The 24,201-nt window shown below is 39.7% G+C and overlaps 2 protein-coding genes across 4 annotated transcripts in view; one reads left to right on the top strand and one right to left on the bottom strand.

Moving 5' to 3' along the window:
* arhgap23b (Rho GTPase activating protein 23b) overlaps positions 1 to 12,131 on the bottom strand; it is a 36,332-nt gene extending 24,201 nt beyond the window's left edge. The window contains exons 1-2 of one of the 3 annotated variants that reach the window (XM_053238648.1): positions 3,201 to 4,136; positions 338 to 1,132 (exon numbers count right to left, since the gene is read on the bottom strand). Coding sequence is in view for 2 of the 3 variants with exons in the window: in XM_026914491.3 (XP_026770292.3) it covers positions 3,201 to 3,254 (54 nt within the window). In the remaining variant the exon portion in view is untranslated. Of the gene's footprint in view, positions 1 to 337; positions 1,133 to 3,200; positions 4,139 to 11,705 lie in introns of those variants that run through there. The other 2 variants (XM_026914493.3, XM_026914491.3) reach the window with 2 other exon arrangements.
* A 2,998-nt stretch (positions 12,132 to 15,129) lies between these two features.
* Positions 15,130 to 24,010, top strand: LOC113527303 (kelch domain-containing protein 1). Its single transcript, XM_026914962.3, has 13 exons — positions 15,130 to 15,251; positions 15,458 to 15,528; positions 15,915 to 16,032; positions 16,435 to 16,547; positions 16,965 to 17,049; positions 17,122 to 17,220; positions 17,341 to 17,415; positions 17,610 to 17,668; positions 21,448 to 21,560; positions 21,643 to 21,715; positions 22,308 to 22,392; positions 23,176 to 23,255; positions 23,508 to 24,010. Exons 1-13 carry the CDS (start codon positions 15,135 to 15,137, stop codon positions 23,644 to 23,646), a joined length of 1,227 nt encoding a protein of 408 aa, XP_026770763.3. The 5' UTR covers positions 15,130 to 15,134; the 3' UTR covers positions 23,647 to 24,010.
* Positions 24,011 to 24,201: the final 191 nt, after the last annotated feature.

Here is a 24,201-nt window from a genome sequence, read left to right as displayed (position 1 = left end):
TTTTGCGTGCATGGGTGAGTGAGAAAGTCTCTATAAAGAGCAGGTATAGTTTGACATTAGTGTGTCAAACAGGTGTGAGCCATCAGAGTCATGCCACAGTATGTTACCCCAATGTACAAAGCAGCAGCAAAATAAACTGCTTCCCTGGGAGAGACGGCAGCATAGCACTGTTTCCTACACCTGAGCTCATCTTTGTTCCATCCTAGACTACATTCTTACTAATCCCACCCTTAGTGGATCATTCCATATGATCACATTCCTCTACTAGCCCCCGTCTGGGCTAAGAATTTAACCCTCCTGTATTTCAACTAGAGAAAGTGCTTTCTCTATCTCTCACCTCCCTTTGAGCTCCTGTCAGTCTTCACACCAGGTCCCTTGAAACATATATAACTTACTGTTTCCATTCAAAAAGAGAGCCTGAACAGTTGCGCCTGACCTTTCACCTCTGACCTACGCAGAACGCCGCCCCTCCCGTGACACAGGAGCATGTCTCACCCCACTCTGAGCCTGGCAGAGACAGAAGCTCATTGTCACCACTGCATTTCAAAGACAAGACCAAGCCTGCCTTGTACCTCCCACTCTCAGATATGAGCAAAGACCATTCAAAAGCCCACTCTCATTCTCTAGCCCTCTCTCGCTCTCTCTCTCTCCTTACTTCACTTGCTGTTTTCCCTTATAAAGAATGCCAGTCTGGGGCAGCTTAATTTGCTCCCTGTCACTCCACACACTCACGAGTAGCTCCCCTCTCCTGACATGCTCGCTAAAAAAGGGTGAAAGGCCAGACACATTCAAAACTTTATCATAATGAGCTAAAGAGCCTGTCAGCCTGTCCTAAACAGGAAGTAAAACAGAAGTATGACAATGAGAACTAGAAACACAGATAAACAGCTGATATAGTTTCACTTTAATGTTCTGACTGGATTTGGATTTAATTCTACGAAGGTCATGACTGTACTCTGTCAGATAGTCAATGGCTCACTTCTGGTGTCTCCCCAAAGAAGAGAGTGGTTCTGTTAGGCCCATAATCTCCATGACACAGGGAAAGGGCATTCCTTACTGAGACTTGAGAAGCTCACTGGATTAGCGTCATTGCAGCAAGAGCTTGGCAAGCATGAGGGACTATGTGCTGCCTCTGCATGGAAAACACACACATGCACACACTATTACACACAAATCACACACAAGGGCAGGAGGTCAAGTTAATTATTGAGAAAAGTCTGCAATGTACACAGAGATAACTGGCAACTCAAGGCCTCAATCCCATGGGAGAAAAATCGGCCTTCTAAACTGAATGTCAGTCGCTTCACACCTATTGTTTTTCAAGCTAAAGCTGGTTCCTGGCTAAATGCTCTGTAACGTAGATGTCATTCAACTCAAGACATCAACAAAGATGATATAATATTCATCAGAATGTAATGTGAAATCAGGAAGGATATGGAAAGCTGTAGTCAGACGCTGCTGTGACATGCTGTCCTCACTCCCGTTCACTACATTAAACAAGAGTCCAGGGACAAATCCTTGTTTTTAATTTCAAAGGACTGGTGTGTACTGTTGCTGTTAACTGAATCACGAACATAAAAGAGGAAACAGTGCACTAAACACAAGGTCCTTCCCAGTTTATTCAAGGATGTTTCCAGCCAGTTAGTCACTCTGGCTACATAAGCAATGCCCTTCATCTACTCTTCAATTACACATTATGGTTAACCCTGCTTATCTCCCTTTAATACAGTCTTTTTAATAATCTTATTAATAGGACACTGAAGTCCAAAGGCTGTTTAAAATCATCTGAGTAGGTGTCAAGGTAAAAAAAAAAATATATATATATATATATATATATATATATATATATATATATATATATATATATATATATATATATATGTTGTTCTTCAAATATAGGTTATATTGAGGTCTACTACTTCACTTAGGTGAATGCTAGATCTCAGGACATTCCTTTGACCAATATAAAGGTAAAGCAAAGAAAACAACAGTTAGCACATATTTGCCCTTTGCTTCAGCAAGTGCTTAAGATTTAATATGAACCACATAATGATGCACAAACATGTATCAGTACACAAAAGCACATGAAGGGAATTCAAAAGGAAGTTTAGACCTAGCTCTGAAGTTATCCACACTTAGGACAGCGCTGGGCCCTGAACTAGTGTAAAATACACTTAGTGCAATCTCAGCAAAGTCAATAAAAACAGCTGTCTAATGACACTGGGCTGAACTGCAACAAAGCTCTAACCACAGCTCTGCTAAAGAGAGTAGGGTTGCGGTCAGGATCCAGCCTTCCCATGCCTCTGAAGTAACTTGCAGGTTCACGCCCACGTGCAGTAAAAGTGTTCCTAATCCACAAAGAGAAAGACAGTAAAAAACAAATAATCTAGGGTGCATCTTTGAAGTCTAACACTGTTTTGTATTCACAAAATAACAGTAGGCACTTTGTAACATAGAAATGGCATAACAAAGCTCATACTTGTGTATAAGTAAAATGTGTTAAAAAAAAAAGAAAAGAAGCAATAGTCTAAAAGTGAGAAAAGAACCGCAGACTAGGAGGTTACACCCTCCTGGTTATCTTGTCACATACTCCATAGTGCTTTATTACTCCAGCTGGTGCAACACATCATCCCACACATCCCACATGTGGTGGGCTTGTAAGTGGCGTTCCAGTGCTTACTGCCTAAGTTTTGAAATATGAAAAGGATGCAGCTGGCTGCAGCAAGTGTAAGCACCACTGTACAGTACAGAACAATGAGCATTGACACATATCTCCTCCTACTCTATGGGGGCTTCAGTGATGGCCACAATGTGCCTTCTGTCTGCCTGTGTAGCCCAACACATGCAAATATACACCACCTTTCTCCTTCACTCTGACTTCTAATGTAGATTGTTTGCACAGCTTTTAGCTACAGTTTACATGCCTATTCATATATTCATACAAACTGAATATATGAAGATATGCCGACGGTTTTATCTGTTTTGTTTTGTTTTGTTTATGGTGATTCAGTTCATGGTCAACTTCAAAAGGGCTGGGGTGTGTCACGTGACACAACCACTACACAGTGCTACAATGGAACATAACAACAACAACAAACAAACAACTATATTACATGGATAGGCAGTCAAGAGCAATATTGTGTTATAACACATAAAAACACCTGGTAGGTTAAAGTTTAAAGTGTATATGAAGAACTTACTTCACTTTGAGAGTCCGGTGGTATTCCAACAAGGCAGAAGGCAACTCCATTCATGACATTTGTCGGAGGCTGAACCGTTCAGCACAGACTTGACAAATTGTTAAACTAATAATACCTTCCCGCTTAGCAGAAATGGAATACAGTTACAGTAATACTTTGTGTTATCTGCCACGACAACTGACTCAATATTCATCCCGTTTTCTCCTGACTGACCGTTAACTTAAATATGACCACACCAGCCCTCATGAACTCCACAGCAACAAACATCTCGCCCGCCACATCTTTCACAAGGGGGCGTGGTCATCTAAAGCGCGACAGCTTGTGCCAGCCAATCAGCACTCAGCGCTATATGTTCGCGTCTGTGGAAGGGCGGAGTCTGTGTGAGTCGCGGGGCCCCTGGGCAGGTGCAAGAGTCCGGGAACACATTTACACTCCACAGAGCATGTTATTATTATAGGCTATTTCTGAATGGAACAATTCCCAAAATAGCACTGCTGAGAAAGAAAAGAAAAACAGAGATTCCTAAATGTGCATCTTAAGAAGCTATTCTATAAAAAATTTAAAAAACGAGATGCACAGTGCATAGAGTACTGAAAGATTACTGAGAGAGCAGATGGTGCTTATGGTATTGTCCCTACACTCTCAGAAACAAGAGTACTAAACTGTACCATTACTTGTACTGGGATGGTATCATACCTTTTATGATGGTATTATACCTTTTACCAAGTGTATACCTTTTATACTGTTAGTATGCTTTTGTTTGTTAGTTTGTTTGTTTGTTGTAACCTGGAACGATGCACACAATGTATCTTTAAAGTTTTAACTTACAATTACCAGTTTATTAACAGTCCAATTACATACTTTGCATTTTTAATGCTACACTATATCCACATTTCCAGATGATAGATATATCTTAAAGGCACAGAAGATAGGAATGTACAGTTCAGTACCTTTCTGAGATTGTGTAAATGGAGGAACTCTTAAAACTGCACTGCTAAAACACAACAAAGAAGAAAATGAAATACAAACAGCTATGTGCACCTTAAATGCTAATTTTAAGCTACTAAAAAAGAAGCCCCAAGCAAGTCAGTAATCTGTTTTAGAAGTTGAACTGGGACTGAAAAGGGCCCAATAAAACATGAAGATGCAAATCTATGTGCATTGACTCTAAATATCCATTTCAGTCGCCTTCAGTCTGGCACAATTTACCAGTTGCTGCTGGAGTTCAGCAAAACAGCAGGTGGGCATTGTGCACAACTGAATAATACAGTGCCCATGACCTGCTGATTAACCCCCCGACACTTACACACTTACACACACACATGCACGCAGACACACACGCATGCCTTTTATACAGAATGCTGGCTCTTTTATACACAAGTACTGCCTAGTTCACAACCACACAAACACACAAATTTCCCAAAGACACAAATGCACATTCCAGAAAATGTCTATAGACCCCAAAGAATCAGGCAAAAACCTAAAATGTTTCTTTCAAACTTTCACTTGAGAAAATAAGTTTCTTTAAATACTTTGACTAGATCTTGTGGCAATTAAATATTAAGGATTACAATGTAAAAATATAATTCCTTTATCACAATCTATACCAACACACACACACACTCACCCAACCCACACGCACAAAGATTTTATGCATGTGCTGGTTCTGAGGAAAATTGCACATTTGTAAAAATTTAAAAATAAGTCAAGGTTAAGTGGATAAATAGACAAAGAGGAAATGAAGGAGATTCCTTGTCCTATCTGTGTGACTGTGTGCCAGCCACTTCCGTTCTTTTGACCACAGCAGCGTCATTGTGCCCTGAGGCTGGAAGATATGCTCAGTGAAGCAAGACACCATTTTGAAGCTGACATTAGGTGACATCCTCCCAAGGGCAAAAGACACACACATAGTAATCTATTACATAATAAATGCTGCATGCAATGACATCAGGGGAAAGTGGGGGATTTAAAAGCATTAATCCTTACTAGAGTTTGTGCAGTCAGATGTGTGCCTTGCTGATGTTTTCACGAATTCACTGACACTTACACTCATGACTCAAAGAAATGTCATACATACACAAAACTCTTAATGGCAAAAGGACATGTTATTAAAACTCCCTTAGTTTCTGTATTAGACAACGTTTCAATGTGGTATGAAATGCTTTTTTGTGACACAAATTTTAACCAGAAGTGGCTACAGACTAAGGTGAAAAAAAATCTCACCAGTTTGTCTGAATTAATGTACTGACTAATAATTCACTAATAAAATGTAAGCACATCATAAATTATAAGAATAGACTGAAAAGTACTTCAGATGCTGACCCTGGTCCCCATGCCTCTACAGGAAAACTCAAAGACTCAAAGATGATATTTATTTAAGTTAAAGTAGTTAAAGTATTTAATATATTTGTATGGTAAACCTAAATGTGACTACAAGTTAAATGTTGAGTCTCACCTTAAAGCCGGAGGTATTTTTAATTTCTTATGTTTCCGTCTTACCCATGTCCTCGTGTAAAATACTATAGCCAGAACACCAGTCAAAGGAACACTACAAATTGTATTAAGCTCCATAATTGCATGGGCAGGCCCTCTTAAAATCTGTAAGAATTATCTTAACACCCCTTCATCCCACAAGGGTGGGTTTAGTCTAGACAGAGTTAGAAAGTGATGAGTGGGGGTAGAGGCATGGCGAAGCAGAGCAGTGAAGGAATGGAAGAAGGGTGTGGATGGAGTTAGGGAGGTCTTCTGGGAAGCCACATGCCACAGAGCCTAATCCAGTCCCTGACAAGGGTCTCATTCCATGGCCACCATGTAACATATTTTTCATTAGTCTCAGATGATGTTACAGCTTAAGGGCTGATTTCTGACCTGAGACCAGTAATCAGGTTATGTTAATTCCCACATGAATAAGGAAACTTGTACATGCATTACAGGGTTTTCATTGCCTTATTGCAACATCAGATATACACCCCTGGGCAAAAAAATGGGCCATCAAATCATTTGCCAGGAAATTAGTAAGAATTAAACAAATATTGTTGATCTCTCCGTGTTCTATTAATCCTGGTTCCATTTATGATAACAAATAATGAAAAAAAAATCCCAGAAGAGATTTTTGGGAAATTTTGTACATCCAGACATCTGTTAGTTTGAATTTTACATCAAACATTTTAATCATTACCATGATTTTACCTTTGCACCTACATATGAGTGATTTTCCCCATTTCTAGCTTTTCCCCAAACAGTTCACTGCAGCAAAAGTAAAGAAGCAAATGATGGCACAGGTGCTCTCAGGAGTGCATATATTTAATTCTTGCTAATTTTCTGACTGATGATTTTTTCTTTTTTGTTTTTGTCAGGACCATTAAAAGCTTAACATTTTGCCATTTTGGACTTGTTTCCATAAAACCTCTTCAACTTGTGAAACAGCAAAAGACTCATAAGTTTATTTACTCAGAGTCGCTGGTGAATTTAAAGGTGCATTATGTAAGATTAGACTTTTTTGTTTGTTTTTCAAGATTAGGTCATAGGTCACTAACATGGGTCGGGTTGGTTTGACATTTACTCTGCCCCCAGGACCTACAGCAGTCCGTAGAGAATAATGTCTATAAAATTACTGACAGGAAGTGCATCCAAACACAAACAAGCATTCCGGGCCAGAAGTCAGTTTTCCGAACAGGTGTTCTCAGCAACTTAATACACTTTTGCTAAGGAAAAGGGTTAATGCATTGTTTTGTTTTTTATCATGTTCAGTATACCTTCCAGGTCATTTATACAAGTAATGAATTAAAAAAAATGGCTATTGCACCTTTAACTGAATTTAGTCATTTGATTGTTGCAAATAAAAGAAAAAGACCTGCCTATTACCACTGAAATCTGAATGGAGTTTATAGGTCATGTACGAGAAAATTCAAAGGCAAAAGATGTTGTTGTAGTTGTTGTTGTTGTACAAGAGAAGGGGAACATCTGCTCTGTTTAGGACAGTGAGTGGGCGTCCATCTGTCTATTTACAGAGGAGAGATGCTCCTAAATATATAATCACTAATCCTGTCAGCATGCCAGCCATGTAGGTGCACCATCACACTCTGACCACAAGAGGGCGCCAGAAAACACACCCATTTCATAAGCACGACTCCACTCACTTTAATAACAGTCAGTGAAGTGTTCCTGTGTTACAGTTTACTATGATCACACGCAAACTATATAGATGCTCAAAATAAAGGAATATAACAGACTTTAAACAACCATCTTCTGCCCCAACAGTACAGAACTACTAATTAAGCAAACGTTGGTGTGTAGGTGTGTGTGTTGCAGAGTCAAGTGTGTTTTAGCCACTGCCAAGCCCAGCCAACATGTGAGTTAGCTCTCATTTCCCTTGCAGAGAGAGAGAAGAAGGAATTGTGCTGGAATCAGACAACCACAGAATCTCCCAGATCGCTCATATTACACTCTTATTACACGCCACTGAGAACCGTACACTCTGACACATTGAGTTTCAATTTAAAATTATAGTCAGAGATTTTATCAGAAGTCAGCTGAAGCTAGCTTTTTTGGAACATAAAAATGCACACACACAAACACACACACAAAGCTCTTCCTTCAATTGTTCTCTCTAAAGCTACACCCTAAGACACAGGTATCCTACACTAGAACACCTGAATGCTAAAGAAGGAGGGGGAGCTTTCTGAATTGACCAGCAACATAGAAACACTTCATTGTCCTGACTGGTTGGTTGTTGGTGGTACATCTTTTTTTTTCTCTTGTTTTAAAGAACCTGTGGTGGCAAAGTATTTCAAAAAACATTACTGACTGCACCTTTATTGGACAATCTACATAAACATTAACAAGTTATGGTTTGGTGCCTGATCAGAAGATCCCTGAGCTCTGACACTCTCTTCCTCATGTCCATGTCTACTTGGAGACTGCATCCCGTAAATCCTCAGCCTGCCATGATACACTAGATGAACACATTCAATTCTGGGGAAAAATGTGCAGCATGTAGCTTCTACGTCTGCTAACCTCCTCCTACAACAGAGAATAACAGTGAGGCCAAGGAATGCATAACACTCTTATCTGTTCAATGGCATAATACATGAGTTATAACTTTTAAAATGAATAGTAATAATTCAAAGCCGCTTAGCAGAAGAGTATGGGCGTGATTTTGTGAGTTGTGTAAACGTATTGGTGTAAGCCCTCACGCAGATTCCTGTTCACCACCACAGACCCACAATAGTTATGTAACAGCTTTAATCTTACATCCTTAAGCTGCCCATATCTCTCTTTATTCTCTGTTTCTACCACCTACCCCATTTATACTACATTAGATCTAAACACATACACATAGAAGTCCACAATAACCTGACTACCCAACCCTCAGCCCCGCTTCTCTTTCCACTGTATCTGGAAAAGCGTAAAAAAAAAAATACCAAAAAAAAAAAAAAAAACAACCCCAAAACAAAACACAATATACTGTGCCATGATTATATCCTGGAAACAGCTTGCTTTGTTTTCTCAGAGGCTCTGATTATTTTGAAGGGTGAGAGACTGACGCCCACCTAACTCATTTTCATGTCTGGTAATTCCATAGAATCAAACACTTTCGTCCACCTTGTTTTCTCATTTCCTTCAATCCATACAAAGTCTTTCTCCTCATAGTCCTATGAGTTAGAAGAGTTAGAATAGACTTCATCTACTCTGAAAGACTAGACATCCCAATATTGTGCATTTTTTCCAAACCCACATTTAACAGGCATAAACACTATAAAAGCTTTGATAGTTGCACAAGCTTACACCAAGTTCTACCAGGGTGACAGGTTGTTTGTTTTGATGCAGAAAAACATTCAATCCCTTCGTAGACCTAGCAACACTAGACACACTCTGAAGACTGGAAACACTGCAGAGACCCTGATTTAGACCCAGGAGTTGAATTCCATTAAGTCATTAGACTAGGGTTAATGCATTGCAGAGATGTTTGTTTGATGGACGAACCACTTACAGGGTAAGAATAAAACACAACCAAACAAAACATTCCTGAGGATATAAATACACAGATGCACCTCACCCACTCAGAAATCATAGATGCCAAGGCCAACAGGAAAGTACCTTAAGTGGCCCATGAGATGATCACTTCCTAAAAAAAATTTACTTTAGTCATTGACTCAGCAATGAATATTGAATTGAACTACATGTCGACCCATTCCAATAGTCACAATAAACAGACAGACTCTCTTTTGTGCTGCAAACACAAGAACAGCACTATTAGTCTTTCTATTGCAGTGTTTAGATATGTGTGTATGTGTGTGTGCATGTGAAGGAGAGACAGAGAAAGTTAAGAAATGTATAGAGGCAGCTGTGCACCAAAATGAGACCCAGTATTTCCCAGCTCTCACTTGCTATTTGTTGATCCGTCAATCACACATTAGACAGTAATGCAGTGTGTAGGCTCGATCAGCGATGAAGCACTATTATCTTTCTATTAGGGCTAAGCGACTCAAACTAAGTGGAACTGGAACAGCGCAAATGTTTTTAAAACAACCTCATTTCAGTTTCAGAGTCCAGCCTGCAACATATACACAGAGATCATTACAGTGAATAAACAAACAGAGGGCACGCTACTTTGGAAAGTACTTTGTATGGGGAAAGAAAGCTTCTATTTCTAAACCTATTCATACAACCCGAACACAGGAATCTGAAACAGAGCTACTGAAATGCATATAAGGCAAGCCTGCATTGTTTTGAGACTTGGATACAAAGTCTTGTGTCTGCGGTTTGAGTGACAAAAGTGTGGTTTTGAAAAGCGGTACAGAAGCTCCTTTAACTTGGTGTAATGATGTGTTTTGCCTATGGGAAAGAGTGCAGAGAGAAAGAGGGTGCGCCTACCATCTCTGAGACACTGAGAACCGAGTACGGAGATGGGAGGTCCGGGTGTGTCGAGCAACACACACATCTTTTACTGCAGATTGCTGGGAAAAAGGGGCCCATTGCCCCAGTCATGTCCAAAAACGTTTATCGTAAGAAGAGAGGCAGAAAGAAACATCCAATTTGTGGTAAGAGATAAATCATGAGAGAGAGAGAGAGAGAGAGAGAGAGAGAGAGAGTGAGAGAGAGAGGGATAATTGGCACAACAGAAGATCTGAGAGACAGGATGAGTTAGATTAGACCCTTAGGGCAGAGAAGACCAAACTACACATAACGACTCAGCCTTCATCTCTCATACACATGTATACATAAACACACTTACACACTCACTGCTCACATAATTGCCCTGTTTCTGCACTTAAGTGCATTGTGACTGATGTCTTTTCTTTTCACCCTGAAGTCTTTCCACTCTATCTTGCTGTCCATTTCCTCTCCACTCTAGTTCTTTCAGCTTACCTTACTTTGACTGACATATTTTTGCTCTCTCAGTTCCTAAATTCTGTCAGACCATATATAATGTCACAGATATCTCACGCTTGGAGAGAAAATGTGTATAAGTTACATAGGCAATTAAAAAAATAATAATATACAGCTCCATTAGCAACAGGTAAAAGAATTTCATGTTTGAAAACATGAAGTACAAAGATCTTGTCTTGCAGTGGGATCCTCACCACACTGACTTAAATCCCTTATCACTCTCACACCAAAAACATCCACATCAGTTGATAGAGTTTGCCAATCTACTCCTTATACCACTTATATATCCTAAACTAAAATACAACCAATTGTTGTATTTTAGTTTAGGTTATGTAAGTGGTATAAGGAATTCAGCAGTTCCCAGTGATCATAAACACTGTTCACACCGTATGTTAACAACAGGAACATAGAAAGAGGTGGGACCACACTCAGTGAGCCAAGTTTCCCCAAAGCATCCTTGACCGCAGCACTAATGAAGTTACAACAATCAGTTTTTTCTCCGCATTCATGGCCACTGAGGAAGTTCCTGTCCTGTAGGCGCCGGCGTGGCTTTACCTTAGAAAGTCTTGAGTTACCGTAACAACTACTGAATCATTATGTCTATGCTATTTTATGACACATGAGACATGTTCACATTAGTAGGAAATGAGATTGCTGGGAAATACATATGGCTAAAACAGACACACCCATATGTCTATACGCACACACTCAAATGCATACAGTTCCACTCTGTGGCTTGTTTGGCATACTTAGAAAACATCTTTGTTCCAAAACATGTCCATAAACCCATATATTAACAATCTGCTCTTCTTTACACTCACACAACTATTTAGCATAGCAAAGAGACCAAACACAGTCAGCTGGCATTGTGTAGTAATTCTCCCTCCTTTTTCCAGGCCACCCCTGTCCCTCCTTCACAGCTAAAAACACACTGTTGCTCCAGTGACAGCCAGTAGAGCTCACCGGTACGCCTCTGGAGGGCATGACTGTTATAGCTGCACCTTCAGTGGGTGGTATAGCTTCACATGTTTACAATATGTGTGTGTGAGTGTGTGAGCAAATGTGTATTTCTGTATAAAGCAACATCCAACCTCCTCTGCCAAACCTCCTCACCTGGGCCATGTCTTCAGTGAGCTTGTTGAAGCTTCCTAGATGCTGGCATGGCAATGATCCTTGGCTGTTCTCTTCACACACGAGCTCCAGGTCAGGACACACACTCTCATGTTGCTGCACCTTTCCAAAAGCACCATGCTCTCCTGTCACCGTTCCTACGTCTGTCCTTCTGTCTTCCTCCAGCAGCAAAGTCAACGATGTCAGGATCGCTGTGCAGATCTTCCCTCTTCCTCTCCCTCTGATCTCTCTCCTTCTCTATCACTGGTTCATTCAGATGGCAGGAGAAGAGGTACGTGGGTGATCTTGAGGTCACAGGGAAGCGTAAACGACCGTGCTGCTCTTTCACACACTCCTCTTACTCATTTGCTTGCTCACTCTCACTAAGCTGGTTTCATCTCTATGCCTCAGCTCAATGCTCCCTTCCCTCGCTCGCTTCCCCTCCTCCCCACCCTCAGCACCCCTCCCCCTGCCTCCCTCCCTTCCTCTGATGGTACAGTACACACACACACACACACACACACACACACACACACACACACACACGGCATTACCATCCTGAAAGAGGGGGATCAGAGGGAGAATGAGAGGATGTGTCATGTGACCCAATAGCAGTGAGTGTATTGGATCCTTCAGCAGTCGTCACGCCCATTCCTCCATAGATGGAGAAAGCGGTCACCGTTGACAACCACTACTACTGATCCTGCTGGTGTTATGGAGCCATATGGCTCCTTGTTGTGCTTCCAGCCCATCCTGTAGTTATAGCCTGAGGGAGTATGGGTAATGCAGTTTTCAGAGTATCTCTGGAATGGCCATTTTGGCTTGCCAAAAGGAAAATAGATTATGAACCAAAAATATACTGACTGCATCTACTAGCACATACAACTCTCCTCACACTCACTCATTTATTCCCTTATTCTCCATCTCACACATACATTCTGAGGCACTCAGGACATCCTCTGGCGTTTCCTTCAAGCTCTATGACGGGAAACTCCCAGTCCTCAACAACAGGAAGCTCGCTCCTGCTGTGGCCCCATATTTCCCTTCACCACATCTCTCTGCCTCAAGAAAGCTTTAAATTGCCAGAGCAACACCTCTCATATGCTAGGCCATATTTATGTTCATATTAAGGCTCATTCATTTACAAAATGCTTACTTGTTTTTAAAGACACTGAACACAGAATTAGGTTAGTGCTGGGGTCATCCTGGTCATGTTACTAAATGAAGAAAATGGAGCAGAAATGGGTGTAATGACACATCTCTGTGCTCCCATACCCAGAGGAATAGTTTTGTAGCCACACAGAACACAAGACTTGATAAGATGGTGACATCTACTGGTCACTTAGGCTGCTCGCAGCAGTGTTGCCAGATTGGGCAGTTTCTAGCCTAATATTGTTTAGACATTATTTAATTAGGGCAATTTATAGACAGTTGGCTATACTGAGAAGAAAACATATCAATCCAATCTGGCAACTGTGACAGCAATTTTTCATAATCTAACTGTAACAAGCATTGGCCGTATTTTTTTGTGCATGACTGAGATCTAGGCTGTACTGATGATGATGATGATGATGATGACAGCTGGGAGGAAACCAGAATTTGTAGTTTTTAATATCTGTAGATAACTTCATTCTGAGTTAAATTACACCTATCACTGTCTGACGTAAATGTGCAGCAGACATCAGTCCAGTAGGGTACACCAAGTACAGTTGTAACATTTTTTGCTTTGCTACAGAAAATGTATTTTTTTTTCTGCTTAATGTTCATTTGATCTGCTAATCAGCAAAATCAGGGTCAAACCTTGCCACTCTCTCATGCATGTTTTTGACCATAAGCATGTAAAGACAATTTGTACACTGGTGACAATTGTTGCCATGTCAGAGACAGCTGTAACACTTTGTTATAGGAGGTTTTTTGTTTGTTTGTTTGTTTGTTTGTTGCTATAAACCAGGGGTTCCCAAACTATTTATTCCTGAACTTTCCACATCCCGCACACAATAGGTCAAATATGACATGATCTATAGGTTGACCTGTTTTTAAGTTTGATGTTTGGATTAACCCAAACAATTCAAGTGACCAATCAAATGGTCTAAAAGCTATAAGAACTCAATCATAAATATAATAACTTTGATAATGATGGGTATATTTTCCACCACTGTAACTAAATTAAAAATCCCAGACCCCCTGGCTATGCTTCACGGACCCCGGTGGTTCCTTGGCCCCACTTTGAGAACCACTGCTATAAAGTACATAGCATACTATTAGACTATAGCAATACCTGAAGCGAAATATAACTACTTGTGACTCCTTGCACCAAAAATCGCATCCTAACATGCATGAAATGTATCATTTTTTGTCAATAAATCAATTATTAGAAAAATATTTGTTTAATCTTAAGAAATAGGCAAAAAAGCTATTAAAAAAAAACAAATCAAGGTAGAAAGAAAATGGATAAATGAACAGTAAATAGACATTTGCTTATATATTATGTAGTGTTCTGTTAGGTTATGTATATGAAATAACAATATGTGGATATTAAGCATGGGTGACACGGTGGCGCATCGGGTAGCGTTAATTTGATCCTGAGCTTGGATTACTGTCTGCATGGGCTTCCTCTGGGTTCTCCGGTTTCCTCCCACCTCCCAAAACCATGTCAGTAGGTGGACTGGCTACTCTTACACTGGCCCTAGAGGTGAATGACAGGGTGTGTTCATGGTGCCTTGTTTGGGAGTGGCATCTCATCATGCCTTGTGTTCTCAGGAGCAGCTCCAGATCCCACCGCAACCCTGAGAAGATAAATTGGTTACTGAAAACGAGAGAGTGTGAAACCACAGATTACAGCAATATATATTTAATCTTAAGAAACAGGCACAAGAGTAATCCAAAACAAAAGCAAGGTAAGCTGATTTTGTGTACTTTTATGGATTTGTAGTACAGGTAGGGTACATGAAATTAGAACAGGACCTGAATTAGATGAGCCTGATTTGTGTTAAGGCACATCCTCTACTTGGTGAGCCAATCTGTTTCACTATGTTTAGTCAGTATTATCTTACCATGTTATCTTCTATCTGGGTAGAAAAGGCAGGATGGATGTGTGGCCTGAACCCACTTCTAAATTCAGTTATACTTTGACAGTTTTAGATTTAGTTTACAGTATTTACATTCCATGGGAGCACAGGAGCCTCAAGGAAGGAAAAGGAGTTTCCCATCCAGTGTGTTTATTTCTTTACTCAGACGGTTGGTGTTTATTCTTAAATTTATTGTGTACTCAGCTGTGTTTTCCTGATTGCAACCCATCCTGCCTACAGTAAACACCGACCAGAGGTGGCGTGCTGTGTTGACATAGCGTTTATAAGGTAGTATGCGGTTTGTGAGACAGCCTGCGCCTAATTCCTCTTCCTGGTGTGCTGACTTTACAGTAGCTCATCCTCCATGGAGATTGTTACCGAGTTACCGGGCTGTGGGTCGCGGCTGATGGCGGCTCCTGCGCGGAGCGATCATGTAGCGCTGCTGCTGGGAAATGTGCTCCACGTCTGGGGCGGTTTACAGGTGAGGCGCATCACAACTGGGCTTTTTATTTTATATCCGTCCGCAGTAAACGTTAGAGGGGGATGCGAAATAGATCCACAAGTAGTTTGCCATTATAGTAATCCCATCTGTTCGGACAAAAGTTTTTTTTTTTTTCTTAGTATGTTATTTGGATTTGTCTTCTCGTAAACACTGTATGTAAGTTTCCCCCGGTTTGCTGTTTGCAGTATGTGGATGGAGAAGAAGTTGTGCTCCCCAGTGATGAGATCTGGCTCTACGATCTGGAAAGTGGAGTCTGGTGAGACACACAACACACCTTTCAGGTTTTTCAGCAGCTTGAAATCCTATCTCATGACTCAGCCCATAGACATTCCTGAGACACAAGTCTTATACTAAATGCACTCAGATGTGGTCTTTAAATTCCCACTGGAATAATCAGTCCTCTTTAAAATATGTCTTTAATTGCTTCATAACATATTTTAAGTTGAAAACCTCCCACATAAGCCTTTGACTTGCCTGTAGTTATGTTCTTTTGTATGACACCTTGATACCATAAAAAAGAGGTAGTAAACTGTGTGAACTATGTCACCAGAGGCAATAACAACATAGACAAACAACAATTTTCCCTGAAGACTCTCTCTCTCTTTGTCACTGTGTGTGTGTGTGTGTGTGTGCGCGCACAAGGGCTCGCATGGTTATGGGTGGAGAGTTGCCTCCTCTGCTTTCTCAGACTTGTGGCTCAATTCTCAGTGGTATACTTTATGTTTTTGGAGGCAGAGACAGCGATGACTACACCAACCAGGTAAGCTTTTTGCCGGGGGTGGCGTCAGCCTAGCCCTAGAGGAACACAGCTGAGAGAGACATCCCATTATCATAGAAGTGGCCTGACATGTTTGTCAAGGCCAGATGCATAAAAGAAAATGCACAATAAACTATTGTGCATTACATGATATGCTTCATGCATTAATTTCAACCCAAGTAAAAGCAGCCATGGAATGTAAGAAAGAAATGATAGTAATTAAAGCAGGCTTAGCAAGTTGTTACAAAACTCACTGAGATTCCATAACCACGTAGGAACCACACACATGCTTGCATGGTTACACAGAAAGATGAACACACCCACTACATGAAGATCATTTTTATGAAGATCATTTTAGTTTTGTTTGCCTTTTTTTAATGTATAACCATTTTGCTATCTTGGTAGATGTATTGTGTAGACTTGCAAGATGGAAAATACACCTGGAGGAAATTGAGTACCTGTGTGGGAACCCCTCCCTCACCCAGAGACAGACACTCCTGCTGGGTCTACAAGGACAGGTGGTGCAAGGGCTCCAGGCAAAGTCATACTTCACTCGGGATTTGCATGCAAACATGCACTCACAAGCGTATGGGGATGTGGTCATCTTACATGACATGGAAATTTCATTGTTACTGGGTTTGTTAAAAACAAATACACAGACACAATTAATTAAAAAGCAAAGCTAAATAACATTCTACCCATCTAGCTTGTGGTTTCAGTTTCATAATCATCTGTGAGACACAATCCCAAATAACAACAGGAAGTAGTGACCCTCTCCTGACAGCAAGTCAACTACAGAGAAAAAGACATTTATCCATTCATGACTGTAGGAAGAATCAAATGCATAGCAGTCACTCATAAATACAGCTACTGTATTCTGTTTTGAATATATAGACTATAGAATATATAATGGTATCTCTGTTATATTTGTCTAGGCTCATCTATTTTGGTGGATATGGATGGAAAACAGTTCGAGAGATCAACAACTACAAAAGTTTCACAGTGGATGAGACATCATGGGTAAGGATGAACACAGTGGTTCCAGTAACTGATGTACCTCTAGTTGTCTAAGACACCTCACTTTCTACATAGGTGACGAATGGCCGTGTGTTTTTCCGCTTTTGGGGTTGGAATAATGAGGTTCATATCTTCGAACCCGACTCAGCCACATGGACTGAACCCCAAACCCAGGTAAAGGGCCCTATGACAGCAAGTACAGTACTACTGGAGAGCCCAAAACAAGACTGCAGTATATTACATTTGTATAAATAGGTGATTATTTATTTTTCCGTTATTGTCTGTCTATGGCAGGGCCGGCCACCTGAACCAAGGGCTTCCCATGCTAGTGCCACTCTTGGCACCAAGGGCTACATCTGTGGTGGTTTGGTAAGTGGATTGTAATACGAGGTAATCCTTTACCTCAAATCAACTTATCATTAATTTTAGACTTTTCATTTTTTTAAATAATGTTTTACACTGACTAATTTGATAGAGACATGCCAGTACGGATTGTATATGTTGGCTAAAGGCAATACATTTCATCATGAGTACTAGTTACAAAAAAGCTCATCTTCATTCAGGAAACACAGACTATAGACATCCACTGTTTAGACCTGGTCACGTGGACGTGGACACAAATGTGAGTACTGTCTACCTTTCCCCGGTATTTATGGTGGTGGCCCAGGAATACTCCAGCATTTTCAATCTAATCTCTCTGGATTTTTTGGAACTACAAACAAAATAGATATAGTTAACAGCATAAATCTAAACAGAAGTTAAATCAATATCATTCAAGTTATCAGCAAACTGGCTGGAGCACATCTATATCACAAGTCTTCTTCTGTTCACAACATGGCTGCTGCAACTTCTGAATGCCTCAGCAGGTCACATCTGCCTGTCTTATGTTGTTATCCATCTGTTGCAACCTTTTAACACTGTATTCAAGTTTACAGGGATAAGGCTCTGAAATCTATTCAAATGTTCCACCATCACTTTCTCAGTCTGAGATTTTTTTGTAATTATTAAAAAAAATGTTTGCTAATGAATAAAGCAAGTGACTAACAGTGCTATCTCAAAGTAAACAGCATTAGTGACCCATTAGTGACACTGAAGCCTCAGTTTCCACTGGATTGTGTATTAATAGCACAACAAATCCTTTGGAAAAGTCTAAGTAAACACAGGTTCTTTTACTGGATTGCTCAAATGCTCAAAACTTGGATAAACCATGATGAAACTCAAAGGCTACAGATGCTGTAGATAAAGACTTGGTTGAAAAAAACTGGAGTAGTCATTTAATAGTGAAATAAAAATTTTCAACATAATTGTAATATACACTCACTGAGCACTTTATTAGGAACACTATACTAATACTGAGTAGGGCCTTGCCAAACAGCCTCAGTTATTCATGGCATGGATTCCACAAGATGTTGGAAATATTCCTTTGAGGTTTTTGATTTTGGCTTGGTGACATGGTGCATTATCATGCTGGAAGTAGCCATTAGAAAATGGGTAAATTGTGACCATGAAGGGATGCTCATGGTCAGCAATAATACTCAAATAGGCTGTGTCATTCAAGCAATGATTGATTGGTATTAACAGGCCCAAAGTGTGCCAAGAAAACATTCCCCACACCATTACACCACCTCCACCAGCCTGTACTGTTGACACAAGGCAGGTTGGGTCCATGGATTCATGCTGTTGGCACCAAATTCTGACTCTTCCATCTGTGAGCGTCAACAGAAATTGAGATTCATCAGACCAGGCTACGTTTTTCCAATCTTCACCTGTCCAGTTTTGGTGAGCTTGTGCCCACTGCAGCCTCAGCTTTCTGTTCTTGCCTGACAGAAGTGGAACCCAACGTGGTCTTCTGCTGTTGTAGCTCATCCGCCTCAAGGTTTGATGTGTTGTGCATTCTGAGCTGCTTTTCTGCTCACCACAATTGTACAGAGTGGTTATCTGGTGGTCTGAGTTACTGTTGGCTCAAACCAGTCTGGCCATTCTCCATTGACCTCTGTCATCAATAAGGCATTTCAGTCCACAGAACTGGCACTCACTGGATGTTTTTTCTTTATTGCACCATTCTGAGTAAACTCTAGAGACTGTTGTCCGTGAAAATCCCAGTAGATCAGCAGTTATAGAAATACTCAAACCAGCCATCTGGCATCAACAATCATGCTACAGTCAAAATCACTGAGATCACATTCTTTCCCCCATTCTAATGGTTGATGTGAAGATTACTCGAAGCTTCTGGCCCGCATCTGCATGATTTTATGCATTGCACTGCTGCCAAATGATTGGCTGATTAGATAATTGCATGAATAAGTAGGCATTCGGGTGATCCGAATAAAGTGTTCTGTGAGTGGAAATAATCTTTTGTTACAACGAGCAATTCTTTATAGATTATTAACATATGTCATAATGTAAATCAGCTAAAGAATACATGTAGATAAATCTAAAATCTCTTCTTGCAAGCTAGATCTATAGTTTTGTAGCTTAATGTTATGTCAATAAACATAGCCAAAAACTGACTTTCACAGATGGAGGCAATTTTACTCACATTGCAGATGACCAACCACATACATTTTCCCATTGCCTATCTGCAAACACACAAAATGACCTTATTTATTCACGGCTATGTGCTTGACACAAAACTTTAATAACTTTTAAAAACTTGATTCTTTGAACAGACCAGTGTATTCAGCTTGCTCTGAAAATGCTAATTCTGTCCCAGTGTTCACAAGTTTGTTTTCTGGCCGGAAACTGGTGCAGAGAGCCAATCTGATTGCAGCTTTCAGGATCCTGAAGGTTGTGGACAGAAAGGTGTACAAATAAATCATTATAAAATATAAGATATTTTATATCCCATGTCTATCCCAAGTTAAGTTATTAGTCTTCTCTGGCTTGTAAGATTATACTAGCACTTACACTACCCTTCTGTTTAATTGCCATCCTTTGTTTCATTATCTTACATGTATTTAGTGAAAACGAAGTGCTTGACAGCAGTCAGCTCCTATAACAGCCTGGTCTGGATTCTGCTTCACTAGTATGTGGCTTTGGATTAATAAATAATTGTTGATTACAGTAGTGGTCAGTAGTCTTTGAGCTACTGATTAGGGCAAGTCCTAGCACCAACAAAGTTGCAAGCCATTGAACAAAGTCCTTAATGTTCTCAGATGTAAGGGGCTTTGGATAAAATGTAAACGTAGACGTTAGCATATAAATGAGTATTAGGCAACACGAAGTGTTTTTCGTCAAGATAAATACTACAAGAAAAGACCCAAACTATCATGCTCTTCTTCACTACTGTGCATAGTTCAAAAGTGAAGAGCTCTAGAAATACACTTCTGTTATATGAGTGATATTACTTATGACTCGGTAGCAGGAACACAAATGTCAGTATGCAAGTCAGTTACTATTTGCATACACCTTTGCCTTGCAGACACTAAAATGAATGGTGCAGTTAATGAGTCACATGTTAAATTCACATGGGTTTTTTACTGTTTGCAACATTTATATAAGAAAAATCTCAGATTTTTTGTTAAAACAGTGAACCATAACATATTTCTAGAATCACATCTCTCTCTTTTAAACAGTTAAGTCATAATAAGTTCATGAATATGTTATGAAAATATATCATGCCATATTAATAGTGTATTATGACATGTCAGTGTGACACTGCCTAGAATTTCTATGACTTACTATTGAATTTCTGTTTATATGAGCTATGAATTAGAGTAGCAACTATAGAAAAAAAGGAGAAATCTGTTAGTCTTAGCATCAGTAGCGGCATTTGAGAAGGCTTTTAAGATTGCTCTGTTTCAGTGTTAGCTGTAGTATCTGTAGTTTTTTTCTACATTTTGGAGGATTTTGACCCTTTCTTTGGCTATTTGTCTAATAGTAATTGTTTAACCTACATAATCTTTGCTATTACCTCCATTCGGTTGAAAAAAAGAGAAAAAGTCTGTAAGGACTTCTCAGCTTTATGCTTACATTCTATTGTGATTCATTTGTAAAGTGCTTTGAATACAGAATCTGCTAAAAGAACATGTAAATTTTTAACAACACATTAATATGTCAAGATATGCGAACACACATTAACTTGCAAAAAAGGTTTTTTTTTTCCCCTCAACAGTTTCATGATTCTTCTTACAGTGTAGGTTGGCACATTAACTGATGTATTATTAACAACACTTTGTTTGAGCTGTCACACTATTTGACATGCAGTGTGACATTTAATGTGACATTTTTACTGCTATCATAAATTATTTTACTCTGTTTCATGGCTTCTCAACTGTGGACCAACTGCCCTGCTCCAAACACACCTCATCCTTAGGGGATAGGAGAGGCTTGAAGCTGGGCAGTAGGACCCTAGAATTATGTTGTGAAACATGCAATGTGTGTCTTTGTTTATGTCCTCAGTGAGCCTTTGGCCCCTCCCCTCCCGATGGGCCGCTCTCTGCACACACTCACCCCCACCTCACACAACACGCTGTTCCTCTTCGGTGGCCTAAGCATATGTGGGCAGGTTCTTTGTAAGTTCAAAGGCCAAAGGCTAAAATCCTTATGTGTGACACCATAATATTTTTTGTAATGCTGTAATTCACTCCTGTTTAGGTGATGGCTGGGAATTTAACACTGTAACAAGAGAATGGAGAGAGAGGCCGCATCCTCACAAAGATAAACCCAGGTATGAGAGATAGAACATACATGGGCTATCAGCAGTGTTTCTGTAGTTTGAGTGATCTTGGGGCGTTGAGACTCTGTAAGTGTAGCTTGAGCCGACTAACTGTGCCCCAAAATAAAATTTGGGTTGGCTAGGTCCAAATAGTATATTGTTTAAGGAAATATAAGAAATGCTTGTGTAGTGCACACATCAGAAAGTCATATCTAATCATTTTATATGCAGATTTCTACATTTGTATTAAACTAGATTAAAACTCATGCCTCTAATGTCATCTCTTTGTTTTGGTAAGCACTATAAGTGAGGTCTGCTTATTAACCTATGATAACCTATGATCTACATGTACAACTGACAGTGAGGATTATTAAACTGTAAATAATTTTTATAATCCCCTATTTTTATATCAAAATTGTGATTTGCTACAAAACATATTAACTATAAAATGTAGATATATGAACAGCTGCAGTGTCAAATCAGCTTTTGGTCTGACAATGCCCCCTTGTGGGACCCCCAAGGAGTTTCAGTATAACATTAAAAACTGGGTTGCAGTGATCTGACCATGGATTTTAATTTGTCGAATGACTGAATCTGTCCTCAGGTTGTGGCACTCAGCAGTACAGGGGAAGGACAACGATGTGGTGGTTTATGGAGGAAGCCGAGACTACATCTTAGTCATGGATTCGGTATGTATATTTTTCTGGAAAAAAAGTACCAGGAATTGCTAAAAAGAAATAGTACTAGATCCCATTTCAGATGAAAGAGAGACTAGATCATAGGCAATCATTCACAGAGACTGAATCACAAGGGACAGATTTAGTGCAGGGTGAAAAGGAGTGAGAATGCATTGATATGGAAATCAAGCAGGATGAAAGATGGTGCAGTAAAAAAATCAGTCAGCAGCTCAAAGCACAGTGAGAAGTGCAGTCTCCAATAGTCAGCCACCAAATTATTGAGAGGCCTTGACTATTTACTTCCTGCAAGTCAGCTGTGTTTACCTGTGGTTCCAGATTTCAGTTTCCCTTGTTGTGTTGTGTTCTTTTGGTTCCTTGTTTTTTCTACTGTTATAGTCCTACCTGTACTTCTGTCTAAACTTTTCTGGTTTTGCTCTCAGCATTTTGTTTGGATTATGAAAAAGGTGCTGCAGATGATAACAAATTCTGACCATCAGTTTGGACGATGACCAATATCATTTGATATGTCCTAGAGTCAGCAATTACATTCTGCTGACTCTGGCACTTTTGTCACCTAAAAGAAGAATTTAGTTTTGCAAATTCAGCAGCAGAAAGCACTGCATTGAGCAACAGATAAAACTCCTGAGACTGGGTCTTGAGACCCAGTAAGTCAGTTCTACTCTTAGTTGTTCAGTAAATAGTCCTGTGCTTTACACTATAGATGAACTAAGCTTTAATTTAACCATTGGTCATCTGATCCAGTACTCAGTAACTGAAACTGATTTCTTTACTTAGGTTACAGTGCTCAGATCTCCTTCACAGAGTCACTGTGGAGATGTGCTGGTGTTTCAGAGCCAACCTTATTCACTCACCCGGTAGGTTTTATCAGTGGTCTCCAACAAAGCAACACTCAGATTACCCTGGATCCTTAAAAAAATCCAATCTAAACCTTTCTTTTTGACTGACGTGTATACATGAAAAACTATAGATTAAAAAAGAAGGCATACGTACCTGCAGCATTTTAATGTCTTGACCCTGTATGCAGTAGGATGAAGCATGTTTTAAGAACCTGAGAAGGCTTCTTTGGGAAGTCTTAGGTCTTAATATTCTGACTTTCCTTGTCATAGATTATGTGAGGACTGCATAGGCAAACATGGATCTGTTTTACGGGAGAAGGCGTCGTCTTTACCACCCAGAGTTCGGGAGACCCTTCACAAGAGGATGTCTTACTTCAGGAGCATGCAGGAGCAGAGTGGTTATACATGAGCTCATGGACAAGCTTATTACATTGGCTCCATCATGTGAGCATTTCTGCTCCACTAACATTCCTTTGTTTCAGAAGGACTTGAACATATATTTATTGATTTACTGGCAATTTTTGTTAAACAACAGGCTATTAGATATTAATATTGTATATTCTTATTAGAAGTGCCTTCAAAAACTTATAATTATTATTGAAATGTAGAGATGTGGATTAATTTAAACTACTGAATCTTTAAATATTTTTGTTCAGATTTTTATAAGGATATAGATTCTTTATGCTTTTTAATCAGAAAACTTGATGGGGTTGATTTATACAACATAATTTGAACATTAACACTAATTTAAATAAAAAAAGTATATAAACAAATCAATGGGTATAAAGTTCTACATGTGAAGAGCCAACCAGAATATAGAAAGGGTGGTTTGGATTGGAAAGGATTTTTAGCATCCTAAAGGGGTTTCTTTTTGGAACCTTCTTCTGTTACAGGGTTCTAACAGACAAACTTTAAAGGATACTTTCAGAGGAATAGACATTTTAGGGCTCGATATTGATCATTT

The sequence above is a fragment of the Pangasianodon hypophthalmus genome, chromosome 12 (assembly GCF_027358585.1).
Source record: "Pangasianodon hypophthalmus isolate fPanHyp1 chromosome 12, fPanHyp1.pri, whole genome shotgun sequence".
NCBI classification, from domain to species: Eukaryota; Metazoa; Chordata; class Actinopteri; order Siluriformes; family Pangasiidae; genus Pangasianodon; species Pangasianodon hypophthalmus.
Note: the sequence above shows the minus strand (reverse complement) of the source record. Positions and strands in the feature narration are given on the sequence as shown.